The following is a 19,479-nucleotide window of genomic DNA, read 5'->3' as shown; positions in this document are numbered from 1 at the left end:
TGTCCCTGATACAGAGTCCTATGAACTGCATTGAAAAGAGTTCATTTATATACTGTAGCATGTGATCTGGGGCACAGTTTTTGATTTTTTTTTCTGTCTCCCACGCAAAAGCACACAAGAGACAAGGCAGTGACATACTGATGGGAGGTATCAGGAGATGAAAGGTGCCTCTCTCTCATTTTCTTTCACTTGCACTTTCTTTGTCATGCACATTGTAAATAATGCAGACACATACAGGAGCTGCTGTGTTCCTCTGGGCTTTGATGACATCAGGTTAGGGTGTTATTGCACAGACACGGGGGTACAAAGGTCAAGTAAGTTACGGCTCATTCTCGTGTGCTGTTATACAACAGTGTGGGGAGTGTTTTTCGTGTGTGTGTGCGTGTGTGTGCAGACATTAGAGAGAAGCTGAAGAGGTGAGGTAATCATGGGAGGCACAACCTTACAATGCAGCCGTTCAGACATTCCAATGAGCTACATAAGGAGGTCTGTTTGTGAGCATGCATGTTTTTGTGCGTGCATGAATATGTGCATATAAAGCAGAGCACGAATGAGTATGAGGCAATGTTTTGGAGTATTTGTGTGAGAAAAGACATAATAGACAAATGAGAGCAATTGAGGAGATGAGGTAATACTCCTTATTTCATCCTGAATGTGTGCGTGAGTATGCGTGTGCGTGTCAGAGCCTGTGTGGTCACAGAGCTCGCTCAGAGAGACAGGTCGCACTGCTCGGTGTTTGTGAGCCTCCACAGAAATGAAAGACTTTCTTTCCTTCTGGAGCCCAGCATGAAGTCTCCCTTTCTGAAGCTGAAGCCTGAGGTGAAGAAACTGCTTACACACACACACAATTTACGCGGACACCTGCAGCGCGCATGTGTGTTTGAGATGCTTCAACAGATGCGGATCACCAGTTTTATGTGATCGGAAACTGCTAAAAATGTATCTGCTGTAAAAGTTTTATAGTTTTGCTTGGGGGTCTGGGTTCTGTCGGCTTCTAAAGATAAACGTGTGATGGAAAATGACGTGATCGATCAAGTTGTGTAAACAGTGTTTGAATGACATTTGCCTACTGCTTTATGCCTCCAGGTGTGTTATCATTGGTCAGAGGTTGCAGACTAATTGTGGATGTGTGTCTGAGGTCCATTTTTTTCTCCCCACCTACAACTTTTCTCTCTTCAGCTTCTCCGTCACCCCCTTCTTTCCTGTGTATACTAACCTCCTAACCTGCCCCTTCTGCACCTCTCTGCTCCTTTCTGCCCCTCCACGTCCCCCTCCTACCTCTCAATTACGCCAATGGGAGTTCTAGCAGATCAATGATTTCATTGAGAAGGAGCCAGTGGTGCCATTAGGAGGTGAGCTCACCGTCCCCAGGGAGAACTGACACAGTATTCTCAATGACCTCGCCTTCCTCAGCAGTCCTCTTTACATCTCTCCTTCAACCCCCTTTACCTTCCCCCTTACGTCTACTTCGCTTTACCCATACCCTTCTCCTCCTCCTCCTCTTCCTCCTTCCTCTCTTCTGTTTCATGGTGCTGAGAACAGAGCTCTATTTTTAGGCCCAGACTCCTGCGGTCGTCACATCTGGCGCCAGTGGCCTCGATGCTCTCACCCTGGCCTGTAGATACACAACACATACCGGCCCCACCCCAGCCAGCACCGCGGGAGCACAAAGGTCAAAGAATAAAGGCTATAAAATATCTATGACATCACCTCCCGCCTCAGAAAAGTGTGACATAGTTTGAAAAGCCCTCTAACTGGACAGTGACATAATGCTCAGTTTTCTGCTTTGTAGGTAATGACCTTGATGAGATATTGGGCAAACCCTTAACTTGTGCACACACTTGAGAAAGCTTGCAAATACGTGCACATGTGGACAGACACTCTTACACACACACATAAATATGGTAACAAAGCCCAGAGGAGGTCAGTACCAAGTTGCATTTTATGTAACAATGTTCTGTTTCTGCCAGTGTTCTCGCCCCCTCCCCCGTCCGTCTCATTGGCCTCACATGATGAGCTTGATGTCATTTTCCCCTTCTTTCCCTTAAATTTGGGAGAACAAAAACAGGCCAGCATATGTGCATGTTTATGTGTGTGCACAGTGTGATGCACGCGCATGTGTGTGTGTGTGCGTGTGTTTATGTGAGCTGCTGCCAAATGTTTCCACCATGACGTGATCTCACTGCTCTGCTTGCCTTCTGCTCTTCTTCCTTTTCTCCTCCATCACCGAGTCCCTTGCACACACACACACACGCACACAGACGCACAAGAGAAACACATTGTTGTACGCATATACTTTGACATGCAAAGGAGAAGAGTGAAGGTTTCTCCCAGATCCCGGTATGGGAGAGATGTGCATAAATTTCAAGTAGTGTGGATATGTCTGTGAATGAGACTCTGGTACTGATACTTAAGCTTAGAAGAATTAAAATAACTTTAATCGTGGGAAGAAATTAACATAAAGTTCACAGTGATTCAGAATAACATGTGTGGCAAAGACAAAACATGACTGTAAAAAATAAACATTAAGGGTTTAAATTAGGGTTTTGTTTACACATGCAGAATTAATATTTGCTTACTTTTTTGATGTTTTACTCTTGGTAAACTTTTTGGAAAATCCTGTGACGTTGACCTAAATACATACTTGTTTATAGTATAGGTATTTAAGCTGGTTTATGTATACAGTCTGTTCATACCTTCTGTGTCCTGCTGCATTGGAACTCTAGACTCTATCTAGAGGCCTTTTGAACGTCCCAGCCTGCCCCCGGTCATACATTCATCCAGCAGGGGATAAAAATAGTTTGTTGAAACTGTTACCTAGGCAGTGTCAACACATCGGGTCAACAGGAGCTGAAGCTGAACAGTGTGCTACCCAAAGCTTGCTTCACCCCCATCAGCACCTCATAACTCAAACCTCATCATGAGTTTGGGCCAAGTATTCGCTAGTTTGGTTGCTACACCGTCAGCTTACCGCTGAGGCGCTTACCCTGACGTCTCTGACACACATGTGGAGTGGAAATTTCCAAAGGCAGAAGAAAAGGGAAAGGAGTAGCTAACAATTATGCTAGTTTATCCTACCGAGGCCTGGACTGCATCCACCAGATTCCATTCATGCTCGGACTGCCCACTGCCGCTCCTGTCATAACGTCATTCCTTGGAACAATGGTGGATTCCTGTTTATCACTGGGCTGTCTTTGATGCACTTTATCTCTGGCATGCCACAGAGCTGCTTCCTTATTTACCTACTGAAAAGACTCCACTTTTACTGTGTGGACAAGGTCCATGTCTTTGCAGACTTGTACTTTGTTCCCTTTAAACTTATAGCACCAGATGATCTGCTTTAATATGCTGTTTGCTAATTATTCTCCAAAAAGGGTTGAGAAAGGTTCTTCTTTTCCAGACTAGTAGCAGAGGAGTAGGATAGTTGCCTGTTAAAGTGCTGATACTTTAAATCCTGTGTGGTTTAACACTTTTCCTGGTATGTATACAGACTTGTAACACAGGTCGTTTTACCGTAAATACATGCTGATCACACACTGAAATGTTTGGGTTCAACCTCGAGGGCTGCTGCTGTTTCCTGATAAAAGAGGGAGATTTTCTATCTCCACAGCAACAGGCTAATTTTGGAGTTCCAGGCAAATCCAAACCTTCAGATTGAGGTATGCAGCAGTTTGTGATCATTCTCAGTCCTCCTCATATCTCCCCCTCTGCGGACACACAAAAAACTCACTTATACACACACACATACAGAGATGAAGGCTGGACAGCACTGAGAGGCCACTTCCTCTTGTGTTGTGTAACTACTTCCTGTTTCTGATAAAGTGACATCAGGGTTCCCCAGGGTAAAAGAAAAAGATGTCTAGAGAACATGTATGCACACCAATCTTCTATATATCTATATTTTGTTGTTTTGTATTTGGACTAAAAAGTAAAAGGGAAGCTCAGAAATCCCACCAGCTTTACAGATGATTAAACGGCATGATGTAGGTGTTGGCACAGTGGTGCACGCAGAAACAGCTTGCCCAGTTCCTTCCATGGCATTACGTCATTCCCTTCCTATTGTTCTTCTGTAGCTGACGGAGTGATGTCACTGTCGCATTGTGGATGTGACACATTCACACATGCACACAGTGTCCAGGGCATGTAATGGCCGGAAAAACTAACCTTGACCTCGGGTGTTGCAGTAGCCGCTGTCACCATGTCCTCTACACCCAAATCCAGTCTGCAGGTTACACCCTGCCTTGTGACGGATCTCTGTCCAGGAGGGGAATTGACTGGAAGAATGACATACTTTTTTTTGTTTGTTTTCTTTTCTTTTTTTTGTCTTTTTGTTGAATTATAAGCTCATTTGTGTTACTTTTCCATTTCTAATATGCCTCAGTATGGTCAAAGAAACCCTGGGAGTCACTAACACATTGATGAGATAATAGTAGTTTTCCTCTTAAAGAATATCACTTAATCTGAAAACACCACTCAGTGACAGGCACAGACAGGCACAGCATATCGTTTGCAGAGAGATGCCCTGGTACAGCCTGAGACTGTCTGAGTTAATTGTAAGACAGGTAGACATGACGCTGAGCTAACAGAGGAGCAGATGGCATGGCTTCCAGCTCTGTTGTGAGGACAGTGGATCTGTCAATCTGCCTGCTGTGCTGGTAGGAGCTAATTAACACTAAACTGATCTGAGACCTGCCTGTCTGTCTGCACGTAGCAGTGAAACAAGCCCATTAAAAACAAACAGATCTGGTGTCGGCTCCTCTCTCTCACAGTATCGCCATTATAAGACTGATACCACATGCGAGAGACAATGAGAGAGATGAGGGGTGTTATTCTATGCATTCCAGCTCAGGCCATTTGCATTTAGAATGAAATAGCCATCCGTTCTACTCAAGAGAACCTGTGTAGACAAACTCACCTCTGGGGAAATCAGAGCAGGGTGAAGTGTGTGCTCTTAATGCACGCACACATTCGCGTTCTTCATGTTTTCATTACTGTATTGTCATGGACATGGTTTCTGCACATATTCAGCCTGTTTTGCACACACACATACATTATTCATCCATATAAAACCGCAGAAAACAGCTGTAAGCTGTCTCGCTGTATAAAGATAAAGTTAACATTTATTTTATATGCACTCAAAGTGAATGCACAGGCTTTATATGCACGCAAGATACACATGCAGTGGCCAGCAGCGATTCATATTGAAACTTAACAGTCCCCCTTTGTCTCCACATGCATACACAGACACACACACACACACCATTCAAAACCTCAAACTGGTATTTTTAAGTAGTTCATCTGGTTTATGAAAACCCGTCTGGTCCTGAAAGCCCCCTTTGGTGTGCTTGATAGCTTACCCTTTTTAGCTTCTCCCCGTTTTGTGTGTCTGTGTGTGTTTATACTTTGTGGAAATGCTTGAGTGAGTGTCTAAAAGTAAGTCTAAACTAATTTCTTGCCAGTGAGAGAGATTTACTGGTGCAGTAACCCCCGGGTTCTGAGCTTCTCCAGGGGCTTAAGTTGTTTGGAGGGTAGGGGGGTCTGCCGAATGAGTGCTACGAGCTAGCATCCCTCGAGGCTGTGCAGATAGAGATCAGACTGCCTCATGCCCAGCCTCACACATGACCAGGTGGTGCATCAGTGCACCCCTAATCTTGTGCTTCCTTCTCTCGATTGCATCTAAGAACCACCACCTGCCCTTCCCTCCGATTCCCTGTTTTCACTTCCTCAACCCTTTTGATGTTATCATATGTAACGAAGACATAAAGCTTCTCTATATGTCTGAGAGACTCACATATTTACACACTTTTCTGTTCTAAAAAGCTGAACAGAAAATTTCAGTAGTGTGTGCAGATTAATGGTGGTGCAATTATAGATGTTTGAAAAAGAGTCAAGATGAGCACACACACAATACCGGTGACATTTCTAATGTCCCCTGGCAATATGACAGCATCATTTCAGCTATCTCCCTATTGATTCAAACAGCCCCTCTTCCTCGCCAGTATCCTCCCATGACTTAATCTCCCCCTCCTCTTCTCTTCTTCAGCACTTCCCCCTCCCTCAATTGCTCCATTCCTCGATCCATCCTCCCCTCTTTCTCCCCTGGTGACTACCTCACCCCCCAGGCATGGCAGCTGTGTTCTCCTGTAGGCATTACATCACTGCAAGAGCATCCTTGTTACTGATCCCCTGACAACCAGCACTATCAACACATTTTTGCTCACACACACACACACACACACACACACACACACGCACATGCACACATGTGCAGTGATCATACACCTGTGCAAGAGTGCATAAACTTGTATTTACCCACACAGACACAAATAACTATTTACTCTATTCCTATCCCTGGAGCACTATTCTCTCCTTTCTCTCACCTTTGCACCAGTCATCCTTCTCTCCCGCTCTCTCTCTCTCTCACACACACAGACACACACACACATGCATTAACTGACAGTCTTCATCAGCCTAACCTGCCGTATCCAGAGGATGACGTCTCTCTTTCCTGTGATATCCTGACAGATGATCCACGGTGTAGAGTGACGCTCCTGTTGCTGCCTGTCTCAGTGGAAAAGGAGGGGGGGGGGGCTCTGACAAAATATATTAAAGAAAATATTTGTATCAGCAACTCAGTTCAAACAGAGTTTACGGGCATACGTTTTTGATGAGCTGCTGGTGATAAATGTTAAAATTTGTGCTGGTGCAAAAAAAACCATATATTAACTTTATACTGAGTTATAAAAGAGAACAATATTGGAGTAGAGTTGACTCATTCAGTCCATTAAATAATTAGTCATTAACTATTAATATCAAATTATTCATAATTTAAGCTTAATACATTTTCAGTGCCTAGAATGTGTTTTAGTGCTTTTATCTTAACTTCAAAAAGTTCAATATTTTAAAAGACATTTCAAAGAGTTTATTAAATAATTGAAAGAAAGATTCAGAATATTAACTAATTTATCTTTATGTTCCTATTATGGCCACATAGGCCATCTAGTCTTTGTTATCTATGTGGTGAAAAGTAAAACTTTGTACGTGCAGTAATTACCTTTTATTTAGTAATAAAGATTTGGTTTATTGTGCAAAACCGACCAATTTCATGGCAAAAGTTAAGTTAGTCTTTTTTTTTAACTTAAGGGCAATAAACATAGACTTTTATTTAACATTTAAAGGGGTTTAGAGTTCAGACTGAACCCTGCACTATGCAGTATGTTTGCATTTATGATACATTTACAACATGTAAGCACAGAACTACAAGCTCTATAATCCTCACAACTCTCTACAGTTGTCAGGTGCAAAGGTCGTGTTTCTCCTTTCAATCAACCCAACACCACCATCTCTTGTTGAGGCATTCCCAGTCAGTTCGGACATCCCAGGGCTCCTCGTCCTTTACCCACCTTCTCCGTTTCCTTCCCATACCAACTGCTCATTATCAGTTTTGGCTGGGCTCTGTGTATGTATGTGTGTGTAAACATGCGTCGCCTTAGTAACAAGCTCTGCACCATAAAAGTATGCTCTAAATCTAAGAGAGAATCTCAGCGGAGGGGGCGAGCAAAGTGACCATCCCACCTATTTCTGTAGCTGCAGGGCACACATGTGCAGTCAATAAAGAAGGCCCGGCTGTCATTTATAGCATCTTGGCTGTAATCCTCTAATTAACACATCTACTATTCTCAGCCTTGTTACCCTGCTGAGGACCAGAGGAGGAGGAGAGGAGTATAAAGAGAGCGACAGCATGGTATTTCAGCATGGTATCACCCAGCAGCTACTTTGTTTTGTTGCTGTCGGTTTCCACTGCTCAGAGTTTGCAGGTGTTAGAGCCTCGTGTGTTTCAAAGCTACTTTATGGCTTCGAGCCACACAGCCAGAACAACTAAGCCGAGGCATGGATTCAAACTGAGGTGATGATCTGTGGGTTTAAAGCGTAGCGACCCCGGCTGACCACCATGGCATGCCACACCTGTTCAGATGCAAATGGGAGAACAGTGCATGAGTGTGTGTTAAAATGGTGATTGTGGGGTGACGTGTGTTTATTCATAGTTTGACACTCTCCCAAAACCAGTGTCTGCATTTTTCACAAAGCTCATCATTAGGCCCATTTCCTCTCGCGCCCTCTCTTGCAGTTGAACAGAGGATGACGTAAAGCTGTTCTCACCCATGTGTGATCATTCAGGGGTCTGCAGTGATGAGATGAGGTCAGTCAGCATGCAGCTGGCCCCCTAACTGGACATCTTGTATAAGCTTATTTGCCTTTTTTCTCTCGCTCTCTTTTTTTTTGGAGCAGTGCGGTGACTTAATGTCATTGAAGTCCATCTGACCTAGTTTGAATGTAATCAGTGCACTGTGAAGTCTCAGCACGGGACAGAAGAGATAGAAAGGACGGTCAACTGGCCTAAACATAGTTGTTTCCATACATCTATTATTTTCAGCCAAAGGTTGATTGGCATAAACGTGTGCTAAAAAGACGAGAAAGCAAGTCTGTATATGCTCTGACTTATTGCAGAAACGCACAAAACACAATAGCCTCATATTAATAACTCGACAAACAGCTGTACCTGCATCGCAGTTTGCTAACACTGAGTCTCTTCCAGTAGTTTTGTGAAGTTTTTTACTGCCTCGTTTCCATAATTGGACTTGTGGCCCACGTGTTTGTCATTCCATAGTACCAAGAGTCTGTGGCCTGTCAAATGGATGGTGGCTGGCTGACCACGAGCTTGTTTGGTCTTTTCATCACCTCTAGTATTTCCTTCCTCTTTTGTCTGCTTTCATTTCTTTCTTTTTTCCATACTTCTGCTCTGCTTTTGCTTTCTTTCTTCTCGCCTGGCTACCTTCACATCCTCCAGACAAAATCGCAGTGTCCAAACACAAACATGTTAGACATGAACCAGTGCAGGAAAAGTGGTGAAGTCACATACATTCCCTCACCTTGAGAGACAAATCAGCTGTCAGCGCACCGCACAGCCTTAATTCCCTCTCCTGCAGTAAGCGTAATGTGCTAAGAGGATGCAGTACATTTAAGGCAATCAACCTAATGTAGGTATTTAGTTTCTACTCAGTAATAGATAGTACTGCATAGCTGTAGGAGTCTAATTATTGTAGATATGATATAATTATCATCAGGTAATCATCCCTAACGTCTCAAATGAATTAAATGAGAAAACAGGAAAACGGTTCATGTAAAAAAAAATAAAAATAAAGCATATTTCTGTTTGTTATGTATGACGGCATTTACAAAAACAAGTAACGCCAGTCAGTGAAAGGCTTCCAAAAGCCAAGCATTATCTCTCTCCTCTCTTTCATTGAGAACAAAGACAGTTAAATCTATAACGTAGCTGTTTGTTAACAGCGTGATAGCTGTGGTTTAGCTTCCATCCTACCCTGATAGAGGCCTGTTTTGTAGCTAGGCCCCTGAGGTGGCCGCATATTTGCTGGGTGAGTAAGGAATGTGGTTACATGCCTTAGACATTAGCTATGACGGAGCACTGGCTCCACAAGAGAGGGAGGTAGCAGAGAAGGAGGGAGGGGAGGTTGGGTAGAGTCTGAGCTCACGGCAAGTGAGCTCATTCACCCCCAGAGCTCGAGGAGAGAGTGCAGCTCCGTCATCCTCTTCGCAGAGAGAGAGAGAGAGAGAGGAGGGAGGGAGGGAGAGGGAGGAGTGTAAGCCAGTGACTGAGCGAATGAGAGGAAAGGAGAGTGGAGCGGCACAACAATAGTGGGCTGCTCTTCTGGCTGTGGACTCACAGAGACAGAGAGAGCGCTCAGAGGAACACACAGACGCTCTGTAAACCAGCTGCAGGCAGATTACAACTGGCGTTTACATACAGGCGTTACAGGCTACTCACTTTTGTTTTGTCTCTGGCACTCTCTGTGGTCACCATTCTTCACAAAACCACAGAATTACCAAATATTGATGCAGGAGAATTTTAGGAATTTTGTGGTCATTGCATGGGATTTTGGCCATTTGTTGACTTGAGGAGCGTGTCCACAGACATTTTGGACTAGTTTTTGTTCTGCTGGGTCCATTTGCCGAGGGTCACCGGCTGGACAGCTGGAACAGCTAACTTGACTTGAGTGGAGTTTTGTGGACTTGGGGTTTTCAGTGGGCTCACCTTTGTCACTCTTCTGAGGAGAACAGAGTGCGTTCTGGGGGATGCCTCTGGATGTGGTGATTGCCCCAGCAGAGGACTGTTTTTGGCCGGACCTGCAGGACACAGACATGAGGCTGAAGATCAGGGTCCGCCGGATGAAGGAGGGGAGAGAGCTTCGAGGTGTGTATTCACCTGGAGGAGAAGAGATACGTGTGTCTGTGTGGGTGCAAGGTGATAAGATGCAACATGTTTAGATTGAAGTCCTGTGCGTTTGGCATACATGCAGAAGATGGAATGTGATTTATGATATGCATTGAGTTGCATGGCTATGAAATGCACGATTGCTGAATACATGCAGAAAAGGTGCGAACAAGGTGGAAAGCCACTGATAATAGTTTGTGCGCTGCAGATGAGTACACACAGTGGACTGTCAGGTATTTACCATTTCAAGCTTTATCCGAACGAAACATAGCAGTGAAGTGAATTTTTAAGAGTTATTAGAGAGATGGGATTCTACATCAGGCTAAAAAAGAATTTATTAGGCGTAGCAAGCCAGACCTGAGAGTTGCTGTCCCATCTTTTGTTTTTGGACTTAATTTGTTTAGAGGTATAGAATAGGAAGAAAGGGGATTAAGAAGATGACATCATGAAGATGAGAAGCGATGAAGAGGGAAAAGAGGAGAGAAAAAGAGCTAGTGGGGGAGCGGATGAGAGCTGTGACCCATGGTATGACATAGTGCTCATGCTCTCTCAGCCTGTGGTCATTGAGATGTAAAATTATCACAAAGGCTCTTTCTTTCTCTCTTTCTTTTCCTCTGCTCTTGGCTTTTCTTTCTCGCTCCTGCTCACTCGCTCTCTCTGCAGAATGGTGTCTTGTGGAGATTATGTTATCAATATGTGTGCAGTGTGCACTGCAGGTGTTTAACATAACACCTTTTCACACAGAGCAATGAAGCAATGCAGAGCAATGGAAAAATCCTTTTTATACGACAATACGGCATCGTGCACGTTGCACAAAATATCTCGTCATTTGCTCAAATTAATTTGCTCGTTTTGTAGTTGAACCTTTTGGATAACAGATGTACGTCTATTTAGACGGTACACACAGGGCATTTTAGAGCACCGGCTCAAAGCAGTTATCTGCACCTGTCACTCTTCACATGTGCACATGTGCATGTACGGGTTATATCTACACAACCAGATTCTGCTGCTGTAAGTGTCAAATTCATGTACTCAGAGAAAGCTGGGATGGGTGGGGGATCACACATTTGCCATCAGCAGATGAAAATAGAATTATATGTGTCACAGGTACTGAGCACTTTAACACATCTCTGTGGAAATAGATTTGTCAATGCAGGCTAAATTATATGGTGGTTTATGGTCTTTTATTGCAGTAACACGGTGCTGCTGAAACGGCAGTTGATCAAAGTGGAATATTCCTGCTATCTGTCCAGGAAGATAAAGAGCAATGAAGTTTAACCGTCAGCTAATATGACGTAAATATCGTGCTCTCATTCGCAGCCATCATAAAGCCGATGCTGTGCATGAAAGCGATGACCTCATCCTACTATCTCATCCATGTTCTGTCAGTCTACACATTTCTGTCACAAAAACCCACACAAGCGCACACACTTTCATTGCATCGTCAGGCCCCAGCACAGCCTTTGTGGAGCTGAAGTGGGACATGTGTGCAATGATGTCATGTGAGGAGGGTGAGGTGGGGAGGGGAGCGGGTACATTGAGATGCTAATGTCCCCTCATAGTGGAGGGGACAGCTGGAGGGGCACAGAGGATGGCGTCATGTCTCCCCTGATATCAGCCAAAGAGAAAAATGATGGAGGGGGAGTGGGGTAGTCGTTCAATGCCCCCACCCCACCCCCCACCCCCCCTGGGCCTGAAAGCTTGTCTGTGTGCATGAACACGGCTGCTTTGTGTATTGCCCCCCCTACTCCATTAACAGACAAGTAAAAGAGTAAAACGGAGGCTGAAGCACACACACACACACACAGAAAGGGGGTGAGCTTGTGTTGGCAAGGAAGTCAATTGTACGAACAGCAGTGATGTAATAGCAGAGATCCCATTAAACCATAACTTCTAGGCAGGTGTTTTGTGTGCCTCTGTTCATTCGCTTATTCCACCCTCTATTCATCTTTTAGTTTTCTGCAGCAGCACAGCTCTGAAGAGTCTGAATTTGATCTGCTTAACATACACACTTTTCACGTTAGCGAAACAATAGCCCATGCCTTCATACTGAAAGCTGGGTATTAATTTAGATGTGGGAGAGGAGAGGGACTGCTGCTCGCTGCCGGCAAACAAAGAAAGGCCTGAGTGCTCGCCTCTGACGGAGCAAGAGAGAGGAAAATAAGCAGTTGCTTAAATGATGAAGTGGGCAGAGAAAAACGGAAAAAGGAAGTCACCACTGCTGAGAGCTGCCGATGGCGACACAGTGCCCTCTTTCCCGGTTGTGGGTTTTCCTACTCCCCAAACTGCTTTTTTTTTTTCTTTTTTCTTTTCTTTTCTTCTTTTAAAGAGTATGTTCAGAATTTAGTCACATCCTGCCAGAGTATGGTTTCATGATTTCAGTGTTTGAACAATAATGTGAGAAGCTCTGGTTTTTATTCCACAAAAACAAAACTGTAGGTTTAGGTTGGTATGTCTGTGGGAAATTTAACTCGTGAGTTTAATGCAGGGTGTCAGTTTCTGCTGATTATCATGAAGGTGAACTCATCTCTCCCATTTGACTTTCTGATGTCATCTTCACAGACAGTTGGGCTGGTGTGTGTCACAGGGTATTTTCAGTGACCTCAGTGTGAGTGTACAGTATGTTTATATGTGTGCTTAGATAGGAATGAACGGATGTGTCATCCTTTTCTAATGGAGAATGTGAGGCCACATCTTTTAGGTTTTTTGGTGTATGTGTGCGTAAATCAGTGTGCTCATATGCCCTTGTTTCTTACCAGTATTTGGAGCAGGGTGGTGTCGGTGAGGGGAAGCAAATTGTCATCAACAACACTGCTTTTCTTTGTTGTCTTGGCAACCCTAAGTAGAGCAAGGTCAGGTGACGAGGTGGCAATAACACGCTATCTCCTGTGTGACTAATGTCCATTAGCACCAACCGTGTAAAGCTTTGACTACAAGGAAGGTGTTTGTAAATGTGTTGATGTAATGTCGCTGTAATAGCACTCGAAAAGCCGGAAGGCACACGCAGTCCTGCTTTCTTATCTCTGACTTCAGTCACCCTTTATGCCAGTAACCCCTTACTCACTCATAGGCAAACTCTAGCTGGCCCAACTTTGTGCTTTTTTTGTGTTTATTTAACACGAGATTAGGCGTGCTACACTAGTCGGGACTACAATTATCAGTTCAGTCAATTCAGAATATTTCTGTTCGTGTGTTCATTTCCCTGCACACTCACACACACACATAAACACACAGACCGTGTGGAATGTCCTGTCTTCAGTCCTTCTAACAACTCTCTAACAATGTAAGCACATACAAAAGGAAATGCTTGCTGTGTGATGTAGCTATTCCTGTTGATCCGACTGTCTCCAGGAACATACCACTCCCTCACACAGATACAGTATATGCTATATGTAGTGCAATTTTTTTCACCAGCAGCCTGGGAAGTAGGAAACCAGGAAAGAAACTCTTCAGAGATCCCTTCCTCCCTCTGCTTTATCAATTATCAGTGCTGTAGCACTGCCCGTAGGCTTGCTGCAAGGGGAGAAGCTATTGAGAAACAGTCTAGTGTGAACTCCACACTCTGTCTGTTTAGTCTACGCTATATAGGCCAAGAAAAGGTTTGATCATAGAGTTGTTGCCGTAATGGCAGCAATCCCTCAGCCTCCTCTTGAAAGTTATCCGATTGCTCTTTCTGCATCAAATGCCTCTCTACACTCCACCACCCATGTGGACTGTTGATGTCATCGCTCCGCTGGTTGCCATTAATAGCTGGAAACAGGCAGGCCTTCTTCACTTTGCTCTTAAAGGAACATTGCACCCAGAATAGCACTAGGTCATCGGGATGCACCCAGCCTACTCACCGCTCAAAAGCTGTGCTGTTGTGAAATAGCGCCACATACCAAAAGCTGCTATCTTCTGTGGATTTGCACAACCTTTTTACGCAGCTCTCCTGTTTGTTGGGTGCACGCACATGAAACTGTGTTCTCCACATGTGTGCGTCTGTTTGTTTGCCAGTTATTGTTACTCGAGTAGGGCAGCTGGGTGTGTGTTACAGGGGAAGGCAGCGTCCTGCTTGCACTGTGCTGTGTGTGCTACTTGGGGATAGTGATGTCATGTCTCACTCACTCTCACTAAGTGAATGTGTATGTATGTGTGTGTGTTAAGGTGTGTGCATGCACTGCATCCAGGATTGGGTCAGGGAAGGCTGAACCTAGATTAGGCTCTAATCGTCTTTCTGGGACTCAAGGTTTCCTTGAAGCACTCCCTCTCCTCTCCACACTCCTCAGCGAGGTCAGCACCCAAAGAAGATTCCTACCTCTTTTCCTTGTCCCCCTCCCTGTAGTTGTACAACTGCAGTACTACAGACTATTAATGAGTATGGGGGTGTGTGTGTGTGTGTGTGTGTGTGTGTGTGTGTGTGTGTGTGTGTGTGTGTGTGTGTGTGTGTGAATTGAGTGGAGAGTGTGTTAATGTCAGTGAGAGTGAATATTGGGATATATTGACCGCAACAGTATGAGATCATTTCTTCAGATCATATCTTCTTCGTCTTCTGTCGTGTGTGTGTGGGTGTGCGTTTGACCATGCATTAGTGTGTGTGTGCTTTTCAGCTGTCAGTGGAGATGTTACTGGGCCTCTGTCCTGGCCCTGCACCTGTGGCCTCTCTCATTCCCTCAGCCTGACGCAATGCTCTGCTACAGGACATGAGCTCATGCAGGAAACGGAGCCACACACACGCACGCATACACATATGCCAAAAGTGGAGCCGCCTGCCTCTTAAAGGGCCAGACGCGCATTCCTGGCCACCCAGCAGTTAACCTAACTCACTCACAGAAGCACAGAGAGCCCCTTTTTTTCCAGCTCCTGCTGCTCTAAAGGGACCCAGACTTTGTAGCCCAGATTCACCTTTTAAAGACTACTGAGCGTCTGCTAATGATGGTGCAGTGTTCGTGATGGAAGTCTTTGCAGAGTTCCCAGTGCGTGTGTGTTCGTGTGTGTCTAAATGGAAAACCATTCATATGCCTAACCGCTTCTCTCCATCTCTTCTTTCCCTGCAGGAGGCTTTGCAGCTTTTTCCTCCTGTTTCCCCGGCCTGTGTGAAGGGAAGCCCGCCACTGCTCTACCTATGAGCTTGTCCCAGCCCTGCTTGCCTGTAGCTAACGTAGGGCCTACTCGCATCCTGCCTCACCTCTATTTGGGATCACAAAAAGACGTCCTCAATAAGGTATCATTTATTTTGGATATTTTGCCAGTAAAGAATGTCTGACTTGCTCTTACTCGCAATAAAGCATGATGCTAAACCACGTACATGTCCCTCTCTGCAGGATCTGATGGCTCAGAATGGCATCACCTATGTGCTGAATGCCAGCAACACCTGCCCCAAGCCAGACTTTATCAGCGAAAGCCATTTCATGCGCATCCCAGTAAATGACAACTACTGTGAGAAATTACTTCCATGGCTGGACAAAACGAACGAATTCATAGGTAAGGGCGTGTTCTGTGTTTTATGTAACCATGCACATGTAATATAGGTAAACTGTCTGCTTAGATGAACCCTTGTACTCTTTCAGGATATGTCTGTTTTTATTCAGTAGACACTGATTTTCTCCCGAGTCTTCCTACTAAAAAGGAGACCTGTCAGTGGTATGCAGTGTTGCATGTATTTTCATATAGTTCTATATATTCATACTTATTTGTTTCCACCTATCAACAGACAAAGCTAAGGTATCAAACTGCAGAGTCATTGTGCACTGCCTGGCTGGAATCTCACGTTCAGCAACCATCGCCATAGCATACATCATGAAGACAATGGGCCTATCATCAGATGATGCCTACAGGTACACCTGCACTTCCCACCCATTAACAGCTGAGCTAAGGTGTCAGTACCAGTAGAAAGACATCCCATTGTTGTCAGGTGGAATCTAATTCTTAGATCCCTGCCAGCAAGCGTAGTTTATACAAAAGGCTTAGCTTTGCCCTGTCAGGACAAGTCTGGCACACTATTATGTATTGTGAATCAGTAAAAGGGCTCACACCCTTTATATAGGTCATTTATTTAATCTTAGGAATTCAGATGTGATTTATTATAAAACCATTACCGCACTTCAGAATACAATTGCTTAGTTGTGTCCTATTTTTTTCAAACTTTTTATTTTTTCTGCTGACAGATTCGTAAAGGACAGAAGACCGTCCATATCCCCCAACTTTAACTTCCTGGGTCAGTTGCTGGAGTTTGAGAAGGGCCTGCGATTACTCCAAGCTTTAACCTCCGATGACAAGAAATCTGAAAACAACACTAAGCAGAATTCAGAGGTTAACGGAGTCATCACAGGTTTCGAGATGAATGGTCATCATAGCAACTGTGACTCATCCACCACAGAGCCACGCATCCCACCGGAACCCAAGCTGTCGTCACCCACCTCTCTCCAGCAAGGCTTCAATGGCCTGCACCTCTCTGCAGAGAGGATCATGGACACTAATCGACTCAAACGCTCCTTCTCCCTAGACATTAAGTCTGTCTATTCCCCTAACAGTCCCCACTGCCCCAACCTGGCACCCACACACTCTGAAGACGTCCCCAAGCTGTGCAAGCTTGACAGCCCAGGAACAGGCATCTCCAATGGTGTCTGTTCTCAGTCTCCCGTCCTTGACAGCCCCAGCTCCTCTGATTCACCATTCCCCTCACCGGGCAGTGGGGGCAGCATAGGAGGCTTGGGATTCAGTGGAAGTGAAGGAGTCCATCGTTCTGGTTCTTCCTCATCCAGACCCAGAAGAAAAACCAAACAAAACTGCAGCAGTTCGCCGATCCACTCCCAACCACGGCAGCCTCCGCAGTCCCTCAACTTGCTGCTGGACCACAAGAGCCCCAGCCTGGAAGAAAACCTAAAGGGCTCCCTGCTCCTCTCATTACCTTCCCTGCCCACTGTGGGTTCTGGGGCTATGTGGACCAAACACAGAGACACTGTCCAAGCCACAACCCCCGTCACTCCAGTCACCCCGACTGCAGATGCTCCCTGGCACTTTGGAGCAGAGGAAGGTGGTCAGGGAGAGATGGAGCTGGGAGCAGGAGAGGTAGGGGGACAGGAGTCGTCGGTGAGGTTCGGTAGCAGCTCGGCGTATGTGGCATTTGGGTGTAGCGAAGGTGTGCGGTTACGAGACAAATCCCAGAGGGAGAAGCCGTCAGCACCACAGACGCAGCGAGACCTCCGAGACTCTTCGTCGTCTTCAGCAGTGACAATGTCCACCAGCTCGAGTCACAGTGGGGCTGCATCTGAAAAGCAGTTCAAGCGGCGCAGCTGTCAGATGGAGTTTGAGGAGGGCATCTCCGAGACAAGGTCCAGGGAAGAACTGGGGAAAATTGGGAAGCAGTCAAGCTTCTCTGGGAGCATGGAGATCATAGAGGTATCCTGACAGATAATGACATCATCAGAGCTGCCCCTTGGGGGCAAAAATGGACCTAGTTAGAGGGAGCACAGGAAGAGGACATTCAAGGTGGAGCCGAGGAGTTGTTATTGGGGGTTTTTAAGCTCCCCTTACAGACAGTGTTAAAGACTCTAGTTGAGAGAAGGACAAATGCAAGCTGAGCGTTAATGTGAAAAGGTTAGCATTCGCACCTGGACAGACAGAGCCTCAGATGTGGTGCTTGGCAGACCATAACCATCCTGAACTCTTGTACAAAAATGAAGAAAAATCTTGGGGGGGGAGGGAGGTAAAGAGGACAAATCTAGGTACTGAACTCTTTATGTTTATGAGCTCTGTCCCAGACAAAATGAAACAGCCCAGGGCAAATGTTGCATCCTTAATATATAGAATTCTTCCCTTATTTTGACAGAGTTGAGACACAAACTGCTTGCCTGTGGTCAAACGTAGCGTGTTTCAGTGGGTGTATAGCTTGTGATTTGAGCCAAGCCTGATGTTCTCTCTCCCAACGCTTCACCCCGGTTTCGATAAGCCTCATAAGCTCGCACGGCTACGTTTGTCCCCCTTCCCAGTGGCTCTGCCTACTACAGGGAAAACAATAAAGGACTCCTTAACAGCACCATATCCTCACATCGCCACAGCACAAGGCAGAGAGACCCAAAGGACTTAATATTAAGGCGGTACTGCACCCTGACAATGAAGGATCCTCTGCATTTTGTTGATGAAAAACTATTTGAAGAATGGGCAGTGTTTCCCCCTCCTAAAGCACAGTGCGCCTTTCCTGACTTTGTTCCCTTGTTTCCAGTGTTAACAGCGTGATGGGACTGAGGTTTCAGGATGCTGATGAGGGTATGCGTTAATAACCCCTCAGCTCGCTATTAGACCCCCTCTGAGCCTCCTCCCACTCCTTCCAGTCACCACCTATGGTCGCCACTGAGCATGCACCTGAGAGGCTGACTACAGACAGACGAATACTATATATACAATATGAATATATATAGCAATTTTAATGGACTTCTGTTTAGTTATAGTTTTAATTTATTGTATTGGTTCATTCTGGTAATGAGAAATAATATAATGTTTTGTGGATTTATTTCTTTTTTCTTTTGTTGAATTATAATTATTATTATTATTTGCTGTATGGTATTTATGAACACACACTCAAACGAATACACACATTCAACAAATTCAAGCAAAGCAATATGTGATGTTCCTTCTTTGGGGAGAGTGATGTATGATCCTGAGATGCACTTTTCTGCTTTTCTGGTAACAATTAGTCAAATTATCTTTCGCATCCTTGCAACATGATACTCCTAAAGCCAAGTTTTGACTCTTTTTTTTTTTTTTTTGTACTTAGAAGATGACACACACTCCCCTCTAATATCTTTTAAGGACAGCACTGCTGTTCTCGCTCATCTGCAGCGTGACCTCGTTGATTTCAATTGAGGGCTTAAGCGTTACCTAAAAAGACTGTTTTGTTTGTCTGTGTGACGAGGGAGACAGAGCAGCCATGCAATCTCTGATCACTCACACACAGTGAAACATCCTCTGCCAGTTTCATGAGGGCTTGCATAACAACAGCTATATGCAAACAGGCGCAATCTTTCACAAGTTTGAGATTTAAAGGCTGAGCGTCCTCCCTGAGCCAGCACATGTTTATCAGTCATCATCACAGTGAATCCACCAAAGCTGAAACCAACACACACACACGCATACACACCTCACACTGTATGCCCTTATACTCACACATGTAAAGCCTAGCTCCCCTCCCTTACATACACACACAC

At 45.0% G+C, this 19,479-nt stretch overlaps 1 protein-coding gene across 4 annotated transcripts in view; it reads left to right on the top strand.

Moving 5' to 3' along the window:
* The window catches only part of dusp8a (dual specificity phosphatase 8a), a 39,095-nt gene extending 20,773 nt beyond the window's left edge, over window positions 1-18,322 (top strand). For 3 of the 4 annotated variants that reach the window (XM_086298148.1, XM_086298149.1, XM_086298150.1), the window contains exons 4-7: window positions 15,331-15,497; window positions 15,598-15,757; window positions 15,987-16,110; window positions 16,441-18,322. In XM_086298148.1, the coding sequence (XP_086154274.1) occupies window positions 15,331-15,497; window positions 15,598-15,757; window positions 15,987-16,110; window positions 16,441-17,683 (1,694 nt within the window). In that variant the 3' untranslated portion in view covers window positions 17,684-18,322. Of the gene's footprint in view, window positions 1-9,650; window positions 10,274-15,330; window positions 15,498-15,597; window positions 15,758-15,986; window positions 16,111-16,440 lie in introns of those variants that run through there. The other variant, XM_086298151.1, reaches the window with a different exon arrangement.
* Window positions 18,323-19,479: the final 1,157 nt, after the last annotated feature.

The sequence above is a fragment of the Aulonocara sp. 'chitande type north' Nkhata Bay genome, linkage group LG7, assembly GCF_057382095.1.
Source record: "Aulonocara sp. 'chitande type north' Nkhata Bay isolate Kocher_YH1m ecotype deep benthic linkage group LG7, A_spYH_male_GT1.1, whole genome shotgun sequence".
Classification (NCBI taxonomy): Eukaryota; Metazoa; Chordata; class Actinopteri; order Cichliformes; family Cichlidae; genus Aulonocara; species Aulonocara sp. 'chitande type north' Nkhata Bay.
The sequence above is the reverse complement of the archived record's forward strand: the minus strand, read 5'-3'. Positions and strand labels throughout refer to the sequence as shown.